This window comes from Oncorhynchus mykiss, chromosome 2 (genome assembly GCF_057628025.1).
Source record: "Oncorhynchus mykiss isolate SJ-2025 chromosome 2, ASM5762802v1, whole genome shotgun sequence".
Classification (NCBI taxonomy): Eukaryota; Metazoa; Chordata; class Actinopteri; order Salmoniformes; family Salmonidae; genus Oncorhynchus; species Oncorhynchus mykiss.
In genome coordinates, this window is record NC_143023.1 from 59639745 (window position 1) to 59665015 (window position 25271).

Here is a 25271-nt window from a genome sequence, read left to right on the forward strand (position 1 = left end):
GGGTGGGCCAGAGCTTTGTGAAGGCCTTCGGTGGAATATGCCTTCGGCCCACCCCGTACAGCACGAGCTGGGTGGGGTATTAGGTCCTCCCCTGCTGGCAGACACAGGGAGATCAGGGGGCCCTTGGTCGATTTTTATTTATTTATTATTATTTAATTTTGTTAAAGTTTTATTGTTGCATTTCCTTTAAAACAGCTCATATATTTTTGCACATCATTTTATACACATAAAAACGGCATAACGGCAGGGTAGCCTAGTGGTTAGAGCGTTGGACCGAAAGGTTGCAAATTCAAATCCCTGAGCTGACATGGTACAAATCTGTCATTCTGCTCCTGAACAGGCAGTTAACCCACTGTTCCTAGGCCATCATTGAAAATAAGAATTTGTTCTTAACTGACTTGCCTAGTTAAATAAAAAAGCATAAAAGCATAAAACACAGCATTTCAATGTTACATTTAAATTAGTTAAAAAGTACATGTTGTTAAAACCAATGCTTATTGAAATGATCGATTATCAAAGATTTATCGGTGGTGACAGTGTTTCCTAGCCTCAGTGCAGTGGGCAGCTGGGAGGAGGTGCTCTTATTCTCCATGGACTTTACAGTGTCCCAAAACATTTTGGAATTAGTGCTACAGGATGCAAATTTCTGCTTGAAAAAGCTAGCCTTAGCTTTCCTAACTGACTGTGTAAATTGGTTCCTGACTTCCCTGAAAAGTTGCATATCATTGGGGCTATTCGATGCTAATGCAGTACACCACAGGATGTTTTTTGTGCTTGTCAAGGGCAGTCAAGTCTGGGGTGAACCAAGGGCTATATCTGTCCTTAGTTCTACATTTTTTGAATGGGGCATGTGCATTTAAGATGGTGAAGAAAGCACTTTTAAAGAGCAACCAGGCATCCTCTACTGACGGGATGAGGACAATATCCTTCCAGGATACCCGGGCCATGTCGATTAGAAAGGCCTGCTTGCTGAAGTGTTTAAGGGAGCGTTTGACAGTGATGAGGGGTGGTCGTTTGACCGTGGACCCATTACGGATGCAGGCAATGAGGCAGTGATCGCTGAGATCCTGGTTGAGGACAGCAGAGGTGTATTTGGAAGGCAGGTTGGTCAGGATGATATCTATGAGGGTGCCCATGGTTACAGATTTAGGGTTGTACCTGGTGTAGGTTCCTTGATAATTTGTGTGAGATTGAAGTTATCTAGCTTAGATTGTAGGACGGCCGGGGTGTAAAGCATATCCCAGTTTCGGTCACCTAACTGTACGAACTCTGAAGATCGATGGGGGGCAATCAATTCACATATGGTGTTCAGGGCACAGCTGGGGGCTGAGGGCGGTCTATAACAAGCGGCAATGGTGAGAGGCATTTCTGGAAAGGTGAATTTTTAAAAGTAGAAGCTTGAATTGTTTGGGCACAGACCTGCTGCATCTAATGTACATTATCCCAGGGGCGTTGGCAGACACAATGTAATGTATGTCCCCCTAACTGCCTTGAATACCTCTTTCGATCCTACAGCTATTGTTTGCAGTAATCATGTGCCTATAAACCAGGGTTACACTGTTAGCACTGAGGCGGTGTGCCCTAGTAGGAAGTCCACTGTGTGCAGCTCACCGTGCATTATTAGCTATTAACATGAGCAAGTCTACTTCTGATAAGCTTCCCAGTAAAGCATTAAAAAAGTGCTAAAAAAATAGCCCGTATTAACATGTGTAGCCTAAGAAATAATGCTTGAGAAGTCAATAACTTAGTTGTAACAGATTACATTTATCTCTGAAGCGCACTCCGATAATACCTTTGATGATACAGTGGTAGCAATATATGGTTATGAAGTCTACCGAAAAAAACTGAAATTCCAACGAGAGCGGTGTCGCGGTCTTTATTCAGAACCACATTTCTGTAAACATCTCATGTTAAATACTGTTGAAGTAATATGGCTACAGGTTCATCTGCATCACCTAAAGCCCATTCTTGTGGGAAACTGCTATAGACCATCAAGTGCTAACAGTCTATATCTGGAGAATATGTGTGAAATGCTTGATATTTTATGTGATATCAACAGAGAAGTATATTTTGAGGGAGATTTAAATATTGACTGGCTTTCATCACACTGCCCACTCAATAAAAAAACTTCAAACTGTAACCAGTGCCTGCAATCTGGTTCAGGTTGTCAGTCATCCTACCAGGGTAGTTACGAACAGCACAGGAATGTCTGGTGAGTATGAAGGCCATGGAAGAACTGGGACATTTTCCGCTTCCAGAAGTTGTGTACAGATCCTTGCGAAATAGAGCTATCCATTATCATGCTGAAACATGAGGTGATGGCAGTGGATGAATGGCACGGTATATCTGTCAATTATAATTGCCATCGATAAAATTAAATTGTGTTTGTTGTAGCTTACCGTACCATTACCCCACCACCCAACTCTGTTCACAACATTGACGTCAGCAAACCACTCACCCACACGATGCCATACACGCTGTCTGCCATCTGCCCAGTACAGGTAAAAACTGTGATTTATCTGTGAAGAGCACACTTCTCCAGCGTGCTGTTGAGCACTGAATTTGGTTATGATGCCGAACTACAGTCAGGTCAAAGAACCTGCTGAGAAAGACAAGCACGCAGATGAGCTTCCCTGAGACAGTTTCTGACTTTGTAGAAATGTTTCGGTTGTGCAAACCAACAGTTTCATCAGCTGTCCAGGTGGCTAGATTCAGACGATCCCACAGTTGAAGAAGCAGGATGTGAAGGTCCTGGGCCGTCATGTTTACATGTGGTCTGCATTTGTGAGGCTGGTTGGCCGTACTGCTAAATTCTCTAAAACGGCTTATAGTAGAGAAATTCTAATTTAATTATTTGGCAACAGCAATGGTGGACATTCTTGCAGTCAGCATACCAACTGCACGCTCCCTCAGAACTTGAGAAATGTGTTGCTTTGTGTTGTGTGTCTAAACTGTACATTTTGAAGTGGCCTTTTATTGTCTCCAGCACAAGGTGCACCTGTGTAATGATCATGCTGTTTAATCAGCTTCGTGATATGCCACACCTGTCAGGTGGATGGATTCTTTTGGAAAATGAAAAATGCTCAATAATAGGGATGTAAACAGATTTGTGCACAACATTTGAGGCTTTGTAGTGACAGGGTGTATTGATACAACATCCAAAGTGTAATTAATAACTTCACCATGTTCAAAGGGATATTCAATGTTTGATTTCTTTACTTTTACCCATCTACCAATAGGTGCCCTTCTTGGCGAGGCATTCGAAAACCTCTGTGATTATGTGGTTGAATCTGTGTTTGAAATTCACAGCTCGATTGAGGGGCCCTAAAGATGATTGTATGTGTGGGGTACAGAGATGAAGTAGTCATTCTAAAATCATGTTATAAACTATTATTGCAAGCCGAGTGAATCCATGCTATTTTTTTATGTGACTTAAGCACATTTATACTCCTGAACGTATTTAGGCTTGCCAAAGGGGTTGAACACTTATTGACTCAAGACATTTCAGATTTTCATTTTTAATTCATTTATAAGAAAAAGTCAAGGGTTGTGAATACTTTCTGAAGGCACTGTAAGTATCATTGCCATAGATGAATAGGTTCAACTTTTAATTACATTCACTTACAAATTTTGGCACTAGTAGAGCAGCTACAGTGCACTCCTTAATTATTGGGACAGTGAAGCATTTGGATTTGAAATCAAACAATGACTAACGGGTTAAAGGGCACTGTCACCTTTAATTTGAGGGTATTTCCATCCATATCGGGTGAACCATTTAGAAATTACAATACTTTTTGTACGTAGCTCCCCCATTTTAGGGGAGCAAAAGTTTTTGGACTAATTCACTTATATGTGCATTAATGTCATAAAAAAATGCAGTATTTGTTCCCATAGTCATAGTACGCAATGACTACATCAAGCTTGTGACTTTGTTGGATGCATTTGCTGTTTGTTTTGGTTGTGTTTCAGATTATTTTGTGACCGATAGAAATGAATGGTAAATAATGTATTGTGTCATTTAGGGAGTCACTTTTATTGTAAATAAGAATGGAATATGTTTCTAAACACTAAACACTAAATACATGATTACGGATAATCCTGAATGAATTGTGAATAATGATGAGTGAGAAATTTACCGTCGCACATATCATACCCCCGCCAAAAATGCTAAACTCCCATTATTGCAATGTTGAGAGGTTTAGAATGTCTTGGGGGTCTGATGTCTGTAACTTTCTTTCGTAATTTTTTTTTGCACATGACATATTCTAATATAATAATAATAATGATAATATTTACATATTGTAACAAAGTAGTAATTATCCCAACGTTGGGTTTTGCATAGGCTCTTAAGGAACTAATACATTTGGATTGTCATTATAGCTATAAAAATGTAAGTGTTCAAACTTAACATGTGATAACAATACAACAGGACAGATTAACTGGAATTGCATATAATCTCACGAGTGGCCAAAAATAACTATCTGAAAGCCACATCCCTAATAAGTCACGCCTCTCTAGTCTTCTGATCTGACCGACTGGGTCATGGCTCAATAACCCAGCATCAGTAACCCAGCATCAACAACCCAACCTTCTCTTTTTAAAAATAACAACCCAACTAAGTGAACCAATGCCTGCATCCCAACATTTGGGTCATCCGAACAACCCAACATTTTTTAGAGTGTACGGACATGGCTAGTTCTTTGAAGCCACAGTATATTCTGGTTGAGTCTCTCATTAACTGATAAATTAAAGCTATATATTAACTTTAGGGGTTACAAACGTCCCTCTTTTTTAATTATGTCCTAATGGGAAGATAAGGACATCCACATGCAGGCTCTTTGGTCCCTGGAAATTAAGTTGTTCATATAAGGACTAAAGACAATACGAATTGTATTTGTTTCAACCCAGATCTTAATCACTTAATGGCATAAGTTCATCAATGTTGAGAGTAAATCACTTATTGCCTCTGGTATTCATTTAGCTATTGTTATCCTATGGCTCTGAAATCCCAGTTCAAGGGTTAACCTTCTGGGACTGACAGAACGTTGGCATTTTACGGGTGATTTCAATCATGTCAAAGCCACCAGATGCATTTGTATTTACAGCCGGTTTAATTTGTTGCAGTCTGTGAATGAGCTGAGATTGGCTCAAGCTGCCAGCCAATGAGTGGCATTTGTATTGCTGGCAGGCCTTTGCCTGTCTGTCTTTCTTTCTTCCATTCCCCCTCTCTTTGAATGCCAATGGGTCTAGCCTGTAGGGCCTGCCCGCGCACCCTGGCCTTTGACTGAAGTGAAATCAATCAGTCCTTCAATCACTCTCCAACCTTCCCTGGCTATGCCAGTTCTCCCTATCTGTCCGACTGTCCGTCTGTCTGTCTAATTCCACCTTACAGTTTCCCCTCTCTTCTCCATTACGCTGTGTCCAGCTGAGAAATGTGAAATTGTGGTTCCCTTTGGTTTTTAAGTTATTTTGGGGTGAATGTGCTCCTTAAACAGGATGAAATTAAGTTTTAAGTCAGGTAGTTCTTAATGTTCTGACAACGTTGCAGGGATTTGTCTTTCCATTGCTATTCTCATGTGTAACATATAGTAGATGTCTGGGGAGTAGTTTCCATTGTGGAATTGATCAATTACTAGTTTTTCAATAAATACTTACACTATGTCTTCCTTGTCTGCACAGATCCCTCAGATCAGCTATGCATCCACAGCGCCCGAGCTGAGTGACAACACACGCTACGACTTCTTCTCCCGTGTGGTGCCACCAGACTCCTACCAAGCTCAGGCCATGCTGGACATCGTAACGGCGATGGGCTGGAACTATGTGTCGACCCTGGCCTCAGAGGGGAATTACGGTGAAAGTGGCGTGGAGGCTTTCGTCCAGATCTCCAGAGAGTCTGGTAAGTGGGATGGGGCTCTTTTTACTGGCACAAAATGGCTGCTCAATGAGGTTTTAATTGAAACTTTTTATAGATATGGCTACTGAATGTGAGCTGTCTTTGTGACGCCATGATGGAGGATAAAGAAATGTGATTGAATCCAAAAGTGTGATTCTCTCCTAATACACAGCAAGGCTTTTATTCTTCGGGTAGGCATCCCGCTAGCGGGACACCAGCCGACAACATCCGGTGAAATTGGAGGGCGCGCAATTCAAATATACAATCGGAATATTAAACATTCATGAACATACAAGTATCTTATATCATTTAAAAGCTTTAATTATTGTTTATTGCGTTGTCCGATTTACAATAGGCTTTACGGTGAAAGCATACCATGCGATTGTCTGAGGACGGCGCCCCACATCATCATATTTTTCAACTAGCAAAGGCTACATAAAATCACAAATAGCGTTTAAATAAATTACTTGCTTTTGAAGATATTCCTCTGTTTTCAATCCCAAGGGTCCCAGCTACAACATGAATGTTCGTTTTGTTAGATAAAATCCTTCTTTAAATCCCAAAACGTCAGTTTAGTTGGCGCCATCGATTTCAGTAATCCACTCGTTCAACATGCAGACAAAGGAGTCCCAAAAGCTACCGCTAAACTCCATCCAAAAAAGTCAAACAACGTTTCTATTTAATCCTCAGGTACTCTAAAATGTTAATAAACTATAATATTCCATACAGAAAGTAGTATGTTCAATAGGAAAGCAAAATTAGTAAGCATGCGCCCTCTCCCTCATGCGCGGAAAGACTGATATTGCTCTGGTGCTCTCCTAACCAAAATTCTTGCTTGTTTTTCAAAAAACCGACCGAGTTCCAAACTGCCTGTGGAAGCAACGTCAGTACAATAACTTTTTGTTGGGAGCTTCATGAAATGGGTTTCCATGGCCGAGCAGTTGCACACAAAAATAAAATCACAATGCGCAATGCCAATCGTCGACTGGAGTGACGTGAGGCTCACCGCCATTGGACTCTGGAGCAGTAGAAACACATTCTCTGGAGTGATGAATAACGCTTCACCATCTGGCAGTCCGATGAATTTGGGTTTGTCGGATGCCAGGAGAGCGCTCCCTGACAAAATGCATATTGCCCACTGCAAAGTTTGGTGGAGGAGGAATAATTGTCTGGGGCTGTTTTTCATGGTTCGGGCTAGGCCCCTTAGTTCTAGTGAAGGGAAATCTTAAGTCCCTCGCCGAGTCAGGATCGTTCCATACCGCGTTGACCCACTCCAGGGCTTTACCTGAGAGGCAGGAGACGAGGGCGTTCACGCTCTCACCCCTCGAAGGAGCCGGACGAACGGTCGCCAGGTATAGGTCCATCTGAAGTAAGAACCTCTGGCACCCGGCCGCCGTCCCATCGTACTCCCTCGGGAGGGCGAGTCTAATCATTACCTGAGCACTACAGCATACATTCTAGACGATTCTGTGTTTCCAACTTTGTGGAACAGTTTGGGAAAATCCCTTACCTGTTTCAGCATGACAACACCCCAGTGCACAAAGTGAGGTCCATACAGATATGGTTTGTCGAGATCGGGGAAGAACATGACTGGCCTGCACAGAGTCCTGACATCAACTCCAACAAACAACTTTTGGATGAATTGGAACACTGACTGCGAGCCAGGCCAAATCGCCCAACATCAGTGTCCGACCTTACTAATGCTCTTGTGGCTGAATGGAAGCAAGTCCCAGCAGCAATGTTCCAACATCTAGTGGAAAGCCTTCCCAGAAGTGTGGAGGCTTTTTTATATTTAAATTCTTAATTTTTTAACCTTTATTTAACTGTTATAGCAGCAAAGGGAGGACAAACTCATGTTAATGCCCATGATTTTGGAAAGAGATTTTTGACAAGTAGGTGTCTACATATTTTTGGTCATGTAGTGTATCTGGGGAGGATAAAAAATAATGTATGTGTTAACTTTCCAAGAGCACAGTGGTCTCCGTCATTGGGAAATTGAAAAAATATGGAGCTACCCAGATTTGCCTAGAGCTAGCCATCTGATCAATCTGAGCAAGAAGGACCTTGGACAGGGTGGTGACCCAGAACCCAATGACCACTCTGACATAACTACAGGGTTATTTGACTGAGATGTGAGAACTTGCCAGAAAAAAATGTATACAGCACTTCACCAATCTGGGCTTTATTGGACAGTGGCCAGATGGAAGCCACTCCTGAGAAAAAGGCATATGACAGCACACCCAGAGTTCGCAAAAAGGCACGTGAAAGACTAAGATCATAATGCAAAAGAATATGTGGTCTGATGAGACAAAAATGTTACTCTATAGCCTGAATGAAAAGCTGTCTGGAGAAAACCAGGCACAGGTCTGTCTAACACCATCCCTACTGTGGAGCATGGCGGTGGCAGCATCGTGCTATGGGGATGCTTTTCAGCGGCTGGGAGACTGGTAGGAATAGAGGGAACAATGAATGAGGCCTAAATACAGGCAAATCCTTGATGAGAACTTGCTTCAGAGTGCAAACGACCTTAGAGATGGGGCGAAAATTTACAATGACCCCAAGCATACTACAGCCAAACAAAGCTGGAATGGCTTTTGAACAAGAATGTGAAAGTCGTTGAGTGGCCCAGCCAATGCCCAGACTTGAATCCCATTGAACATCTGTGGAAAGACATGAAGATTGCTGTTCAACCTGCTGCTCCCCATCTAAGTTAGCAGAGTTTGAGAAGAACCTGCAAGGAAAAATGAGGTAAAATCCCCATATCCAGATGTGCAAAGCGGATACAGACATACCGAAGACAACTCAAAGCTATAATCATGATAAAAGGTGCTTCTACAAAGTATCGACTCAGGTTTGGAATATTTTCAGTATTTTATAAATACGCTACAGTTATTAAAAAACATGTTTTCACTTTTCACTTTGTGATTATGGGGTATATATTGTATATAGGTGGGAAAAACATACATTTAATCCATTTTAAATTAATCAAAATTATCAATAAGTCTAAGGGTATGAATACCTTCTGAAGGCGATGTATACCACAATGTGTTATGGGTACATAATCACGATAGGAGAAGGTTGCGATCGCCCATATCTAATAGCAATAGTCAGTGTAATTGATTCTCCATATCGCAAGTAAGTGCACAGCTGTATTTCTTTCTAGGGGCTCTCTCATAGTACAACTCCGTTCTCTTTGAGCCCTCTGATTAAATTATTATTGCAGCTTTCAGCCAGTGTGGACATAAGGCCACATATTCATTATATTGTCATTGCTGAATTAAAATGAATCAGCTGTAACGTGCACAGTGGGGCCTGAAATGATTGACACCCTTGATAAACTGTATAAAATAAATCATTAAAATACTGAGCTATGCTCCAAAAAATTGGGAAATTATATTATTTTACAGTATACTAATACAATGGCTCAGAGAAAGAGATTTTGTTTAACAGGTAATCCCTTTTTCCTCAAAAAGGTATGGGTCAAAATCTAAAATTTAGTTTTTGGTCCCATATTCCAAGCACACAATGATTACATCAAGTTTGTGACTCTCCAAACTTATTGGATGCATTTGCAGTTAGTTTTAGTTTTGTTTCTGATTGTTTTGTGCCCAATAGTAAACGATGGTAAAGAATGTATTGTGTGGAGTCACTTTTATCATAAATAAGAATGGAATATGTTTCGAAACACTTCTACATTCATGTGGATGCTACCATGGTTATGGATAATCCTGAATGAATCGTGACTAATGATGAGTGAGAAAGTAACAGAGGGTCAAAGATCACACGCCCAAGACATGATAACCTCCCCTGTTATTGGTCATGGTGAGAGGTGAGCATTGCTGAGCTAGCTGTCTCTAATCAATTGGGCTCAGAATCAATTATCTACACTTGTAACATAACTGCAAGACTCCATAGGCTTCTCTCCAGACCTGAGGGCCTGGGAGGAAAAGCATATCTCCTCATGTTAAAAGTCAGCAATGACTCCATCACTATTACACAGAGGAAAATAACCTCCCAGAGGATAAATAAAGATGCCAACTGCTACCCGAGTAACCGTAAATGTGTCTCGCTGCCAGGCTGGTTGAAATTACGGAAAACTTTCACTAGGCACAGAGTTTCTGACCTCATTGGCATGGATAAATTGTCATGGACTAGGAATCCACTTACATAATATCATGGAAAATGGAATTTAGTCTCTTGCCCAGGACCAACTCGTTTGAATTACCATTCATTTTTCAACTGCAGAATCACTAACACCCATGTAAAAATATCAAAATGCCTTTAAATAAAAATGTCTAAGGCCTGGTAATCCTATTAGGGTTAGATTAAATAGATGTTCTCCTGGTTTACATTTGAAGTTTGAAATTTATGTTTGCCATTAGCTCCTGCTCCTAACCTGTGCTTACACTTTGCCCACCTGGGGTTGGCAGTAGTGCTTGTGGTAGTAGAAGTGTGAGGTCAATCAGAGTTCAGTAGGTCCCAGGTGCTAAATAGTCTAAAGTGGCTTCCATCCTCTCCTCCTCTCTCTGTCACATCTCTCTCATCTGCACTGATCCATTTAGACAGGAGAAGTGAAAGCTATATGATGGAAGACCACCTGGGGATTTGTATTAATCTGTCTAGATCTTTGTTTTGATTCTTTCAAGTTTTTGCTATAAGCTTTTCATTTTGGCTTGTAGGTTATTTAGAGCCAAACCTTTCCCTATAACTAATTTTGGTTAACCCCGAACTAAAATCTAGCATCATTTACCATTTATGCTTACGTAGTCTATCCACAAGAGATTACCCTTGAGCAAAGTTATTCAATTCCCAGACTCAATGCTGTTGATGGCTGTCATTCATCAACTCCTTTGCAACGCATACTGTATGGTGGAACAAAGGTACATTAAACGCAGCATTCCTTACATGTTAACAGAGCAATTCTGGTCTCAAGGTGATAGTGTCCTTCTTCTATAAACACTGTGATCGATGTGTATGTGTATTTTATTTCCTCCAAAGAGCCATTTACCAGTTGATTTATTCCCCCTATGCACACACAACATTCCTCTTGACTATCTGTGTATACTATATGTACCGGCAGTTGAGGCTGTGTTATTGTTTGCTGAATACCTGAGTTTATAGATGAATGGATGATGAAATTAATGCATGAATGAGTGGATAAAAAATCGAAAGTAGCTTTTTAGTCTAGTTGATGTTGAGCATATGGAACAGTGCACTAATGACTAAAAACACGGTACATTTGGTAAATTGGAGTAATCCAGACAACGCACCCTCTTCATTTCAGCAGTGTACCCTGAGAGTACCTCTCTGGAGGCAATGTTTTGCTTCAATGGTTTTTGGTTTTACTGTAAAGCGTCATTAAAATAGGGTGAAAATACCATGTTTAAAATACATCGCAGAAGCAATGCTGGTCTAGGAGGGAGATAAGGAACATTGAGGGGAGGACGAGTATGTGAAAGGAAAATAGTATCTTCAATTTACAGTAATGTTGATACTACAAAACTATCTGGTAGTCCCAGACACTCATTCATAAACAATAAATCTTTCATAGAAAGCAGATTTTATCCAAACACACAGTGACATTTTATTCAGAACTTCTCCTAAACAAGGCACTGAAAAGTGAAAAACAACAAAACTCGATGAAGAATCATGTAGGTCACTTGAAGCTTTCGGTGTACATAGCCGTGGGAAGTATGGGTGCTGAGGGTCCTGTAGCACCCTCTGAAAAATCGGAATATTTTTTAACATTTTAAAACCCTTTCAGAACCCATAGCGGCTGTCAACGGCCTTTCTTTAAATTACTATAGCGGTCGTGAACGGCCTTATTTTTCTAACAATAATATCTGTGACAAAATGGCTGTGTGTGTGTATTGTCATTTGACTTTAAAAAAAACTTTATTACCCCAAAATGACAGCGCCGAAGCAGACAAGTTTTTTCACTGTAAAAGAGTCTTTATCTATGTTGGTTGGTGATACGGATTCCCATACGTCCTTGAAATTTGTAAATCAAATCAAAATTTCAAATCAAATTTTATTTGTCACATGCACCGAATACAACACATGAAATGCTTACTTACAAGCCCTTAACCAACAATGCAGTTTTAAGAAAATCCCCCAAAAAGTAAGAGATAAGAATAACAAATAATTAAAGAGCAGCAACGAATAACAATAGCGGGGCTATATACAGGGGGTACCGGTACACAGTCAATGTGTCAATGTGGGGGGGAACCAGTGTCGAGGTAATTGAGTTAATTATGTACATGTAGGTAGCGTTATTAAAGTGGCTATGCATAGATAATAATGTGGTTGGCAATGCAAATATTTTGAGTAGCTATTTGATCAGCTGTTCATGAGTCTTATGGCTTGGGGGTAGAATCTGTTTAGAAGCCTCTTGGACCTAAACTTGGTGCTCTGGTAACGCTTGTCGTGCGATAGCAGAGAGAACAGATTATGACAGGGTGGCTGGAGTCTTTGAACATTTTTAGGGCCTTCCTATGACACAGCCTGGTGTAGAGGTCCTGGATTGCAGGAAGCTTGGCCCTGGTGATGTACTGGGCCGTACGCACTACCCTCTGTTGTGCCTTGCGGTCGAAGGCCGACCATACCAGTCGGTGATGCAACTCATCAGGCTACTCTCGATGGTGCAGCTGTAAAACCTTTTGAGGATCTGAGGACCTATGCCAAATCTTTTCAGTCTCCTGAGGGGGAATAGGTTTTGTCATGCCCTCTTCACAAATCAAATCAAATCAAATGTATTTACATAGCCCTTCTTACATCAGCTGATATCTCAAAGTGCTGTAGAGAAACCCAGCCTAAAACCCCAAACAAATCAAATCAAATTTATTTATATAGTCCTTCGTACATCAGCTGATATCTCAAAGTGCTGTACAGAAACTCAGCCTAAAACCCCAAACAGCAAGCAATGCAGGTGTAGAAGCACGGTGGCTAGGAAAAACTCCCTAGAAAGGCCAAAACCTAGGAGGAAACCTAGAGAGGAACCAGGCTATATGGGGTGGCCAGTCCTCTTCTGGCTGTGCCGGGTGGAGATTATAACAGAACATGGCCAAGATGTTCAAATGTTCATAAATGACCAGCATGGTCGAATAATAATAAGGCAGAACAGTTGAAACTGGAGCAAGCAATGCAGGTGTAGAAGCACGGTGGCTAGGAAAAACTCCCTAGAAAGGCCAAAACCTAGGAAGAAACCTAGAGAGGAACCAGGCTATATGGGGTGGCCAGTCCTCTTCTGGCTGTGCCGGGTGGAGATTATAACAGAACATGGCCAAGATGTTCAAATGTTCATAAATGACCAGCATGGTCGAATAATAATAAGGCAGAACAGTTGAAACTGGAGCAAGCAATGCAGGTGTAGAAGCACGGTGGCTAGGAAAAACTCCCTAGAAAGGCCAAAACCTAGGAAGAAACCTAGAGAGGAACCAGGCTATGAGGGGTGGCCAGTCCTCATCTGACTGTGCCGGGTGGAGATTATAACAGAACATGGCCAAGATATTCAAATTTTCATAAATGACCAGCATGGTCAAATAATAATCACAGTAGTTGTCGAGGGTGCAGCAAGTCAGCACCTCAGGAGTAAATGTCAGTCGGCTTTTCATAGCCGATCATTAAGAGTATCTCTACCGCTCCTGCTGTCTCTAGAGAGTTGAAAACAGCAGGTCTGGGACAGGTAGCACGTCCGGTGAACAGGTCAGGGTTCCATAGCCGCAGGCAGAACAGTTGAAACTGGAGCAGCAGCACGGCCAGGTGGACTGGGGACAGCAAGGAGTCCTCATGACAGGTAGTCCTGAGGCATGGTCCTAGGGCTCAGGTCCTCCGAGAGAGAGAGAGAAAGAGAGAAAGAGAGAACTAGAGAGAGCATACTTAAATTCACACAGGACACTGGATAAGACAGGAGAAGTACTCCAGATATAACAAACTGACCCTAGCCCCCCGACACATAAACTACTGCAGCATAAATAATGGAGGCTGAGACAGGAGGGGTCAGGAGACACTGTGGCCCCATCCGATGATACCCCCGGACAGGGCCAAACAAGAAGGATATATCCCCACCCACTTTGCCAAAATACAGCCCCCACACCACTAGAGGGATATCTTCAACCACCAACTTACCATCCTGAGACAAGGCCGAGTATAGCCCACAAAGATCTCCGCACAGCTGTTTTGGTGTGCTCGGACCATGTTAGTTTTGTTGGTGATGTAGACGCCAAGGAAGTTAAAGCTCTCAACCTGCGCCACTACAGCCCCGTCGATGAAAATGGGCGCATGCTCGGTCCTCCTTTTCCTGTTGTCCACAATCATCTCCTTTGTCTTGATCATGTTGAGGAAGAGGATGTTGTCCTTGCACAACACGGTCAGGTCTCTGACCTCCTCCCTCTAGGCTGTCTCATTGTTGTCGGTTATCAGGCCTACCAATGTTGAGTCATCAGCAAACTTAATGATGGTGTTGGAGTTGTGCCTGGCCGTGCAGTCATGAGTGAACAGCGAGTACAGGAGAGGACTCAGCACACACCCCTGAGGGGCCTCTGTGTTGAGGATCAGCGTGGTGGATGTGATGTTACCTACCCTAACCACCTGGGGGAGGCCCGTCAAGAAGTCCAGGATCCAGTTGCAGAGGTGAGGTATTTAGTCCCAGTGTCCTTAGCTTAGTGATGAGCTTTGAGGGCACTATGGTGTTGAATGCTGAGCTGTAGTCAATGAATAGCATTTTCACATAGGTGTTCCTTTTGTCAAGGTGAGAAAGGGCAGTGTGGAGTGCAGTGGAGATCATGCATCATGGATCATGGATCATCATCTATGGATCTGTTGGTGCGTTGTTCAAATTGATGTGGGTCTAGGGTTTCTTGGATAATGGTGTTGATGTGAGCCATGACCAGCCTTTCAAAGCATTTCATGGCTACAGACGTGAGGGCTACGGGTCGGTAGTCATTTAGGCAGGTTAACTTAGTGTTCTTGGGCACAGGAACTATGGTTGTCTGCTTGAAACATGTTGGTATTACAGACTCAGACAGGGAGAGGTTGAAAATATCAGTGAAGACACTTGCCAGTTGGTCAGTGCATGCTCGCAGTACACATCCTGGCAATCCATCTGGCCCAGCGCCCTTGTGAATGTTGACCTCTTTAAAGTTCTTACTCACATCGGCTGCGGAGAGCATCATCACACAGTCGTCCGGAACAGCTGATGCTCTCATGCATGTTTCAGTGTTACTTGCCTCGAAGCAAGCATAAAAATGATTTAGCTTGTCTGGTAGGCTCATGTCACTGGGCAGCTCTCGGCTGTGCTTCACTTTGTATTCTGTAATAGTTTGCAAACCCAGCCACATCTGACGAGCGTTGGAGCCGGTGTAGAGTGATTCGAGCTTAGTCCTGTATTGATGCTTTGTCTGTTTGATGCTTCGTCGGAGTGCACAGTTGGATTTCTTATAAGCTCCGGACCCTTGAAAGCAGAAGCTCTACCCTTTAGGTCGAATGTGGCCTAGCCAGTCTCCAGATCTCAACCCCATAGAAAATCTTTGGAGGGAGTTGAAAGTCTGTGTTGCCCAGCAACAGCCCCCAGAAACATCACTGATCTAGAGGAGATCTGCATGGAGGAATGGGCCAAAATACCAGCAACAGTGTGTGAAAACCTTGTGAAGACTTACAGAAAACCTTTGACCTCTGTCATTGCCAACAAAGGGTATTTAACAAAGTATTGAGATAAACTTTTGTTATTGACCAAATACTTATTTTCCACCATCATTTGCAAATAAATTCATAAAAAATCCTACAATGTGATTTTCTGGATTTTTTTTCTAATTTTGTCTGTTGTTGAAGTGTACCTATGAAGTGTACCTATGATGAAAATTACAGGCTTCTCTCATCTTTTTAAGTGGGAGAACTTGCACAATTGGTGGCTGACTAAATACTTTTTTGCCCCACTGTATGTACAATCACTGTGGGGACGACGTCCTCAATGCACTTATTGATAAAGACAGTGACTGATGTGGTGTACTCGTCAATGCCATTGGAAGAATCCTGGAATATATTCCAGTCTGTGCTAGCAAAACAGTCCTGTAGTTTAGCATCTGCTTCATCTGACCCACTTTTTTATAGACGAGTCACTGGTGCTTCCTGCTAATTTTTTTGATGTGTAAGCAGGAATCAGGAGGATAGAGTTATGGTCAGATTTGCCAAATGGAGGGCGAGAGAGAGCTTTGTACGCGTCTCTGAGTGTCTTACCAGAGGCTGCTGTTCTGTCCTGCCGAGTGTATAACCTACCGGCTGTATGTTCTTAATGTCGTCGTTCAGCCACGACTCGGTGAAACAAGATATTACAATTGTTAATGGCCCGTTGGTAGACTATACATGCTTTAAGTTTGTCCCATTTATTTTCCAGTGGTAGAACGTTAGTTAGCAGAACGGAAGGAAAGGGCAGATTAGTCACCTGATCCTCACAAGGCATCCCGATCTCTTTCTGCGAAACCTACATTTCCTTTTCCAGCTTATCACGGGGATCTAGGCCTGGTGTGGTGTCTGTAGTATATCCCTCGCGTCCAACTCATTGAAGAAGAACTCCTCGTCCAATTTGATGTGAGTAATCCCAGTTCTGATGTCCAGAAGCTCTTTTCGGTCATAAGAGACAGTAGCAGCAACATTACGTACAAAACAAGTGACGAACAACGCAAAAAAGCAAACAAAATAGCAAGATTGGTTAAGAGCCGATTAGACGGCAGCCCTACCCTCCTGCGCCATCTTCTGTTGCAAAAAAGTGATACTGCCGAGGTGAGTGAAATAAGTAAACAGCAGATATACACTATATATACAAAAGTATTTGTACACCCCTTCAAATTATTGGATTTGGCTATTTCAGCCACAACCGTTAATGACAGGTGTATACAATTGAGCACATGGCCATGCCGAGAAGTGGTAGGCCACACAAGCTCACAGAACGGGACCGCCAAGTGCTGAAGCACGTTGTGCATCAAAATTGTCCGTCCTTTGTTGCAACACTCCCTACCGAGTTCCAAACTGCCTCTGGAAGCAACGTCAGCACAAGAACTGTTCATTTAGAGCTTCATGAAATGGGTTTCAATGGCCGAGCAACTGCACACAAGCCTTAGATCACAATGCGAAATGCCAAGCTTCGGCTGGAGTGTTGTAAAGCTTGCTGCCATTGGAGCAGTGGAAACGCATTCTCTGGAGTGATAAATCATGCTTCACCATTTGGCAGTCGGCGGACAAATCTGGGTTTGGTGGATGCCAGGAGAATGCTACCTGCCCCAATGCATAGTGCCAACTGTAAAGTTTGGTGGAGGAGGAATAATGGTCTGGTGATGTTTTTCATGGTTCGGGCTTAGTTCCAGTGAAGGGAAATCTTAACTTTACAGCATACAATGACATTCTAGACGATTCTGTGCTTCCAACTTTGTGGCAACAATTTGGCTAAGGCAGTTTCCTGTTTCAGTATGACAATTCCCCTGTGTAAAAATCAAGGATCATACAGAAATGGTTTGTCGAGATCTTTGTGAAAGAACTTGACTGGCCTGTACAGAGCCCTGACCTCAGCCCCATCGAACACATTTGGGAAGAATTGGCCTAATCACCCAATGTCAGTGCCAAAACTCACTTGTGCTCTTGTGGCTGAATGGAAGCAAGTCCCCGCAGCAATTATCCACCATCTTGTGGAAAGCCTTCCAAGAAGAGTGGAGGCTTTTATAGCAGCAAAGGCGGGACCAACTCCATGTTAATGCCCATGATATTGGAATGAGATGTTTGACGAGGATACTTTTGTTCATGTAATGTATTCAACAGTGTTTTTTTTATCGACCCCCAATCATATCCTGCCACTGCCCTCATGATGTTCATCACCTTAATTTGTGTACTTTCTTTCCTTCTTAATGCATCTTAGCCAATCAGTTGTGTTGTGACAAGATAGTGTTGGTATACAGAAGATAGCCCTAATTAGTAAAAGACCAAGTCCATATGATGGCAAGATCAGCTCAAATAAGCAAAAAGAAACGACAGTCCATCATTACTTTAAGACATGAAGGTCAGTCAATCCGGAAAATTTCAAGAACTTTCTTGAAAGTTTCTTCAAGTGCAGTCACAAAAACCATAAAGCGCTATGATGAAACTGGCACTCATGAGGACCACCACAGTAAAGGAAGACCCAGAGTTACCTTTGCTACACAGGATAAGTTCATTAGCCTCAGAAATTGCAGGCCAAATAAGTGCTTCACAGAATTTAAGTTAAAGACACATCTCAACATCAACTGTTCAGAGGACACTGCGTTAATCAGGCCTTCGTGGTCAAATTGTTGCAAAGAAACCACTACTAAAGGTCATCAATAAGAAGAAGAGACTTGCTTGTGCCAAGAAACACAAGCAATGGACATTAGACCAGTGGAAATCTGTCCTTTGGTCTGATGAGTCCACATTTGAGATTTTGGTTCCAACCTCCGTGTCTTTGTGAGACACGGAGTAGGTGAACGTGATCTCTGAATGTGTGGTTCCCACCGTGAAGCATGGAGGAGGTGTGATGGTGTGGGGGTGATTTGATGGTGACACTGTCAGTGATTTAGTTAGAATTCAAGGCACACTTAACCTGCATGGCTACCACAGCATTCTGCAGCGATACACCACTCCATCTGGCTTGCGCTTAGTGGGAATATAATTTGTTTTTCAACAGGACAATGACCCAAAATACACCTCCAGGCTGTGTAAAGGCTATTTGAACAAGCAAAGTGATTGAGTGCTGCAACAAATGACATGGCCTCCACAATCACCTAACCTCAACCCAATTGAGATGGTTTGGGAGTGCTCAGCATATGTGGGAACTCCTTCAAGTCTGTAAGAAAAGCATTCCTCCTGAAGCTGGTTGAGAGAATGCCAAGAGTGTGCAAAGCTGTCCTCAAGCCAAAGGGTGGCTACTTTGAAGAATCTCAAATATGAAATTGATTTTGATTTGTTTAACACTTATTTGGTTACTACATAATTCCATATGTGTTATTTCATAGTTTTGATGTCTTCACTATTATTCTACAGTGTAGAAAATAGTACAAATAAAGAAAAACCCTTGAATGAGTAGGTGTGTCCAAACCTTTTAACTGGCACTGTAGGTGTTCTCCTGGTTGGAAACTGTCTGGAAAAAGAAGACTGTCATGTTTAATCTTGCAGAAGAGAACACTTATTGGCAAAATAAAATGCAGAGTGTTTAAGTTTCAAACACTAACATTTAGGTTATAAACGTGTCACATGTTTCATGGTTTTACAGTGTAGAGTAGCCTCTGTGTCATAAGAATGCTCTGTAAAATTTTCACGGAATAAATCATTCATATACGATAGAGATTCTGACCAATTTTGACCAGACAAATATTATCTTAAAAACATATGACAATATGACAGTTGACCATTTTTAAGTACCATTATCAATTAATAACTGAACATTTCACGTTTATAACTGTAGACCAGACCTGGGTTCAAATACATATGAATTTGATTATTTGTTATTTAAATAATTATTTTATATTTGAGAATTTTCAAATCATGTGTCCCTTATCAACTACTTCTATTGGAAGTATTTGAAAGTATTTTATAATAATTTCCTATAAATAATATATTATTTGAAAGTATTTTCAAGTAATCATTTCAAAGACCATTTTCAAATATCTGGGTGCGTGGGAGTGGATTTGAGTCAGTGTATTTTAGTGTTTTCAAATACATGCCAAAACTTTGTTTAACTAGGCAAATTATTTTTTACATTGATGGCCTAGGAACAGTGCGTTAACTGCCTTGTTCAGGGGCAGAACAACAGATTTTTACCTTGTCAGCTCTGGGATTTGATCTAACTTTTTGGTTACTGGCCCAATGCTCTGACCACTGGGTTACCTGCCGCCCCAGTATACAGTGCCTTTGGAAAGTATTCAGACCCCTTTACATTTTCCACATTTTGTTATATTACAGCCTTATTCTAAAATGTATTAAATAAAAATGTCTACACACAAATCCCCATGACTTCTTGATGAAAACCTTCCCAGAGTGCTCAGGACCTCAGACTGGAGTGAAGGTTCACCTTCCAACATGACAATGACCCTAAGCACACAGCCAAGACAACACAGGAGTGGCTTTGGGACAAGTCTCTGAATGTTCTGGAGTGGCTCAGCCAGAGCCTGGACTTGAACCCAATCAAACCTCTCTGGAGAGACCTGAAAATAGCTGTGCAGCTACTCCCCCCATCCAACCTGACAGAGCTTGAGAGGATCTGCAGAGTGGGAGAATGAGAGAAACTCCCCAAATACAGGTGTGCCAAGCTTGTAGCGTCATACCCAAGAAGACTTGATGCTGTAATTGCTGCCAAAGATGCTTCAGCAAAGTACTGACTAAAGGGTCTGAATATTTATGTAAATGTGATATTTCAGGGTTTTTTTATTTATAAATTAGCAAAAATGCCTAATAACCTGTTTTTGCTTTGTCATTATGGGGTATTTGGTGTAATATTCATGAGGGGGAAAAAAAGTTATTCAATTTTAGAATATGTCTGTTCCATAAAAAAATGTAGAAAAAAAATCAGTTTCGAAGGCACTGTATTTCCAAATACATTCCAATATTCAATTAATGTTTTCAAATCAAAATAAGATATGAATTCTTACTTTGAAATGTATGTGAAAGTAATTGAGATGTTTGAAACAGTATTTGAACCCAGGTCTGAAGAATGACCTTGATCGTCTCCCATTATGCTAGTGTGTTTCATTTTTATCTCATAATTTATTTTCAACAGTGTTCTGTCTTATCTTGAGGTAATTATTAGTGTGTAAATCAAGCCGAGATTATCATTAGCATATTGACCGATGTGATAAGCAGCCATTAATATGCTCTGAAAGGGACTGGTTCTTTTACAAGACCTGCTAAAAAAGCAGAAAGTAGAAGCGCTAAATTAACTGTCATTACCCGTAACCAACATTTGCGACTATTTCTCACGTCAGATAGAGCAGCAACAAATTGTTAGTTAGCAACAAATGCCGGTTGAATCAATCACATCTATTCAAATGTATTCAAAACTGGCTAATACCATATCTGGGACTCTGAGTCATTGACTAAAGTAAATCCATCTTCAGAAGCATTGGACAGCAAGGCAGACAATCATTCATGTTCTCCCCTTCTTGTATCCCCAAGTGATGTGAGGGCACTATTAAAACGCAGTTCCACTTTCTTTTTTTTTTTTACATATTCTACCATGTTCAAAAGATTCATACTAGAAATGTATAAGTGCCAAAATTGAAAACCTATGAAAAATGTTTCAGTGCCAAAAATGAAAATCTCTCCAGAATGCATCTGAAATGAAGGGAAATGCAAAAGGAGATATGTTCCTACTATTCCTTACTGACATGTAGGCCCATCATGTGCAGAAGTTGATTAGAACAGGAATGTGCAGCAGGTGATGGTGGTGTCATATTGAGAATGTTACTTTATGCTTCTGTACTCTTCTTTTTAGGGGCCTATTATTAATGCTTTACTTTATATCACTGAAGAGCATTCGGTTTCGTGCATTCAGTTTCATGCCTCAAAGTTCAACGTCTCAAAGCTTAGGGAATAAAGAAATGAGTGGGCTTGTGCTTCCCATTGACACTTTTTCAGATGCAATATTTCCCTTGAACAAAAGATAAATAGAGATTCATTATTTATTTGCTGTTGCCATGACAAAAGTAATTGAATGAAAAGGTCATTTACATGCTTAGATGAAGACACGTTGATGATTTCCATTATTGCCCATAATTATACTGAACAAAAATAGAAACGCAACGTGTAAAGTGTAATGCACATGTAATGTACGCGTAATGTAAAGTGTTGTTCCAGCTCCCGACAATATGATGACAGCAGGAATGTTCTCTGGTGGACATTGTGTTGTGTTACAAAACTGCACATTTGAGTGGCCTTTTATTGTCCCCAGCACAACGTGCATCTGTGTAATGATCATGCTGTTTAATCAGCTTGTTGATATACCACACCTGTCAGGTGGATGGGATATCTTGGCAAAGGAGAAATGCTCACTAACAGGGATGTAAACACATTTAAGAGAAATAAGCTTTTTTGTGTGTACGGAACATTTCTTTCCGCTCATGAAACATGGGACCAAGACTTTTCATGTTACGTTCATATTTGTGTTCAGTGTTGTTGCTTTTTCACCTACATCCACTTGAGTCTTGACAGCTTTGTTAGGTGGTTGGCTTCTTTCATGTTTCACATCAGTAAATGGCAACTTGGCACCAAAATCCTTGTTTACATATTACAGGCCACATCAGGCCTCGAATTTCACAGGATGGCTGGCTAGATGATGTGTAATTCCTTTCGGAATACAGCCAGAGTTCAGATATTAAACAGTTGGACTTTTTATTCACCAACAGCCTGCATTCAGTATGGTAAAGGAGACTACTTAAAGCATTTAAACCGGGACAACCTTTTCAGTGTTGGGTGCCAATAAATTGAACTAACTGATATGTATTAGTTGTATGTTATTTGTCTTTGTGTAGCATATGATTAATTAATCAATCAGTGTACATGCAAAAACAGGTATAAAAATAAAAAAATCCCTAAAAAAAAAAATCAACCTGCATAACATGCTGGGAAATATGATAATGATGGGTGTGGTGTTTTGCTCGCCACAGTGAAAACAGGGCTCTCCAACCCGGTTCCATGAGAGCCAGTATATTTTTGCTCTAACCCTAATCTAGTGCACCTGATTCTAATAGTTAGCTGGTTGATACACTGAATCAGGTTTGGTACAACTGGGGTTGAAGTGAAAACCTACAGGAGGTCAGCTCTCAAGGAACAGGGTTGGTGAGCCCTGGTGTAAAACAATAACTCTGGTTATTATTTTTTTATTTAACCTTTTTTATTAACCTTCTAGGCAAGTCAGTTAAGAACAAATTCTTATTTACAATGACAGCCTACCCTGGCCAAACCGTAACTCGGACTACGCTAGGCCAATTGTGCACCGCCCCATGGGACTCCCAATCACGGCTGGTTGTGATACAACCTGGAATTAAACCTGGGTCTGTAGTGGGCCTCTATCACTGAGGTGCAGTGCCTTAGACCGCTGCGCCACTCGTGATCCCCAAGCACCAACACTGTGGTTATTCTCTAACAGAGTGAATTTAACTCCTGAATCAACTCTAGAAATGAAAAATCCACACTGGCCAATTTGCTGTGTGTTTGAGGAGAGACAAATTGCTGGCTTTAGATGCAAGGCTACTACATTTCCAGCTGTGGCTTATGGAGACTTTCCTTATGGATATATGCTACAGCTGGAAATGTACTGTAGCCTAAGGTTATCCCCAGCCAAGGAGAGGCACTGGTAATATCCTAATCTTATTCATATTAGCTGGGAGCACATTCATATGTGTTTCATTGGCACATCCACCATGTGTGTATTCTTTATGGTCACTGCCTTGGACAATTACCCAGAGGTCTTGGCAGTGGCGATTTGAAGATGAGCCTGAGAAATGTTAAGCAAAAGATATGATCAGAATGTTTTTTGTTGAGTCAATTGAATTCATGACAGTCAAAGGTGGGGAGAGCGGCCTAATATCTCTAGTTCTGTACCCCTTAGATTTAAGCATTGTCCTTGGCTTCAACAATTATATGATAAGGTCTATTCACCAGTCGGTTCTGTATGGCATTGCAGGCAGTGCAGATATCCTTTAAAATAGGGGGTAATTATGAAGAAAAAGGTCCATCTGAAAAGGCTGATGACCTTGTAAAAGGGATCACATAGTTATTACAGTATACTGTACATGATGATCAAGAACATGTAGATGTTACGAGATGAGAGAGGTAGCCTACACTATGAGGAATTACACAATTCTATGGTTGAGAGGGATGAGGCAAAAGGAATGTCAAACAAGTCTGGCTGCACAACCGATTGGCAATGTTTTTGCAAGTTGTGAAATAATTTGACTAAATGGAATGAGAATAAGAAACTACACTATGAAATAAAGATAAATGAATAAGAAACTACACTATGAAATAAATATAAATGACATAAAGAATGATAGTGAAAAGCTTTTGGAGTATCTTAAATGACATTTTGGGAAAAAAAGGCATACTCAGGTCCATCCATTGAATCAGATGGCTCATTCATCACAAAACCAACTCATATTGCCAACTACTGTAATGCTTTTTTCATTGTCAAGCTTAGAGAACTTAGGCATGACATGCCAGCAACAAACGCTGACACTACCCATCCAAGTATACCTGACCAAATAATGAAAGACAAGCATTGTCATTTTTTATTCCATAAAGTCAGTGTGGAAGAGGTGAAAAAATTATTGTCTATCAACAATGACAAGCCACCGGGTCTGACAACTTGGATGGAAAATTACTGAGGATAATAGCGGACGATGTTGCCATTCCTATTTGCCATTTTTTCTATTTAAGCCTACAAGAAAGTGTGTGCCCCCAGGCCTGTAGGGAAGCAATGGTTATTCTGCTATCTATAAATAGTAAAGCCCCCTTTCCTGATTAAATTGCTGACCAATCAGCCTTTTACCAACTCTTAGTAAACTTTTAGAAAAAAGGGGATTTGACCAGATACAATGCTATTTTTCAGTAAACAAATTGACAAGAGAGGACATTCAACAAGCACAGCACTTACACAAATTACTGATGATTGGCTGAGAAATTGATGATAAAAATATTGTGGGATCTGTTTTGTTAGACTTTAGTGCAGCTTTTTACATTCTGCTGCTGGAAAAAACACATGTTATGGCTTTACACCCACTGCTATATTTTGGAAAAAGAGTTACCTGTCTAACAGAACACAAAGGGTGTTCTTTAATGGAAGCCTCTCCAACATAATCCAGGTAGAATCAGGATTTCCCCAGGGCAGGTCTCTAGCCCCCTTACTTTTATCTTTACTAACGACATGCCACTGGCATTGAGTAAAGCCAGTGTGTCCATGTATGCGGATGTCTCAACACTATACACGTCAGCTACTACAGCGACTGAAATGACTGCAAAACATAACAAAGAGCTGCAGTTTGTTTCAAAATGTAGCAAGGAATAAGTTAGTCCTAAATATTTCTATAACTAAAAGCATTGTATTTGGGACAAATCATTCACTAAACCCTAAACCTTAACTGAATCTTGTAATATATAATGTAGAAATTGAGCAACTTGAGGTGACTAAACTGCTCAGAGTAACGATGTATTGTAAACTTTCATGGACAAAACATATTGATACAACAGTAGCTAAGATGGGGAAAAGTCTGTCCATAATAAAGTGTTGATCTACAATCTTAACAGCACTATCAATAAGGCAGATCCTACAGGCCCTAGTTTTGTTGCACCTGGACTACTGTTCAGTGTGGTCAAGTGCCACAAGGAAAAT

The 25271-nt window shown here is 41.2% G+C and overlaps 1 protein-coding gene and 1 long non-coding RNA gene across 2 annotated transcripts in view; both read left to right on the forward strand.

Annotated features, from left to right (window-relative positions):
• The window catches only part of LOC149985165 (uncharacterized), a 529398-nt gene that overhangs the window by 186918 nt on the left and 317209 nt on the right, over positions 1-25271 (forward strand). The gene's annotated exons all lie outside the window — the stretch shown is intronic.
• Positions 1-25271, forward strand: part of LOC110492752 (metabotropic glutamate receptor 8) — a 212935-nt gene that overhangs the window by 109721 nt on the left and 77943 nt on the right. The window contains exon 3 of the mRNA XM_021567226.3: positions 5680-5896. Within this exon, the coding sequence (XP_021422901.1) occupies positions 5680-5896 (217 nt within the window). The remainder of the gene's footprint in view (positions 1-5679; positions 5897-25271) is intronic.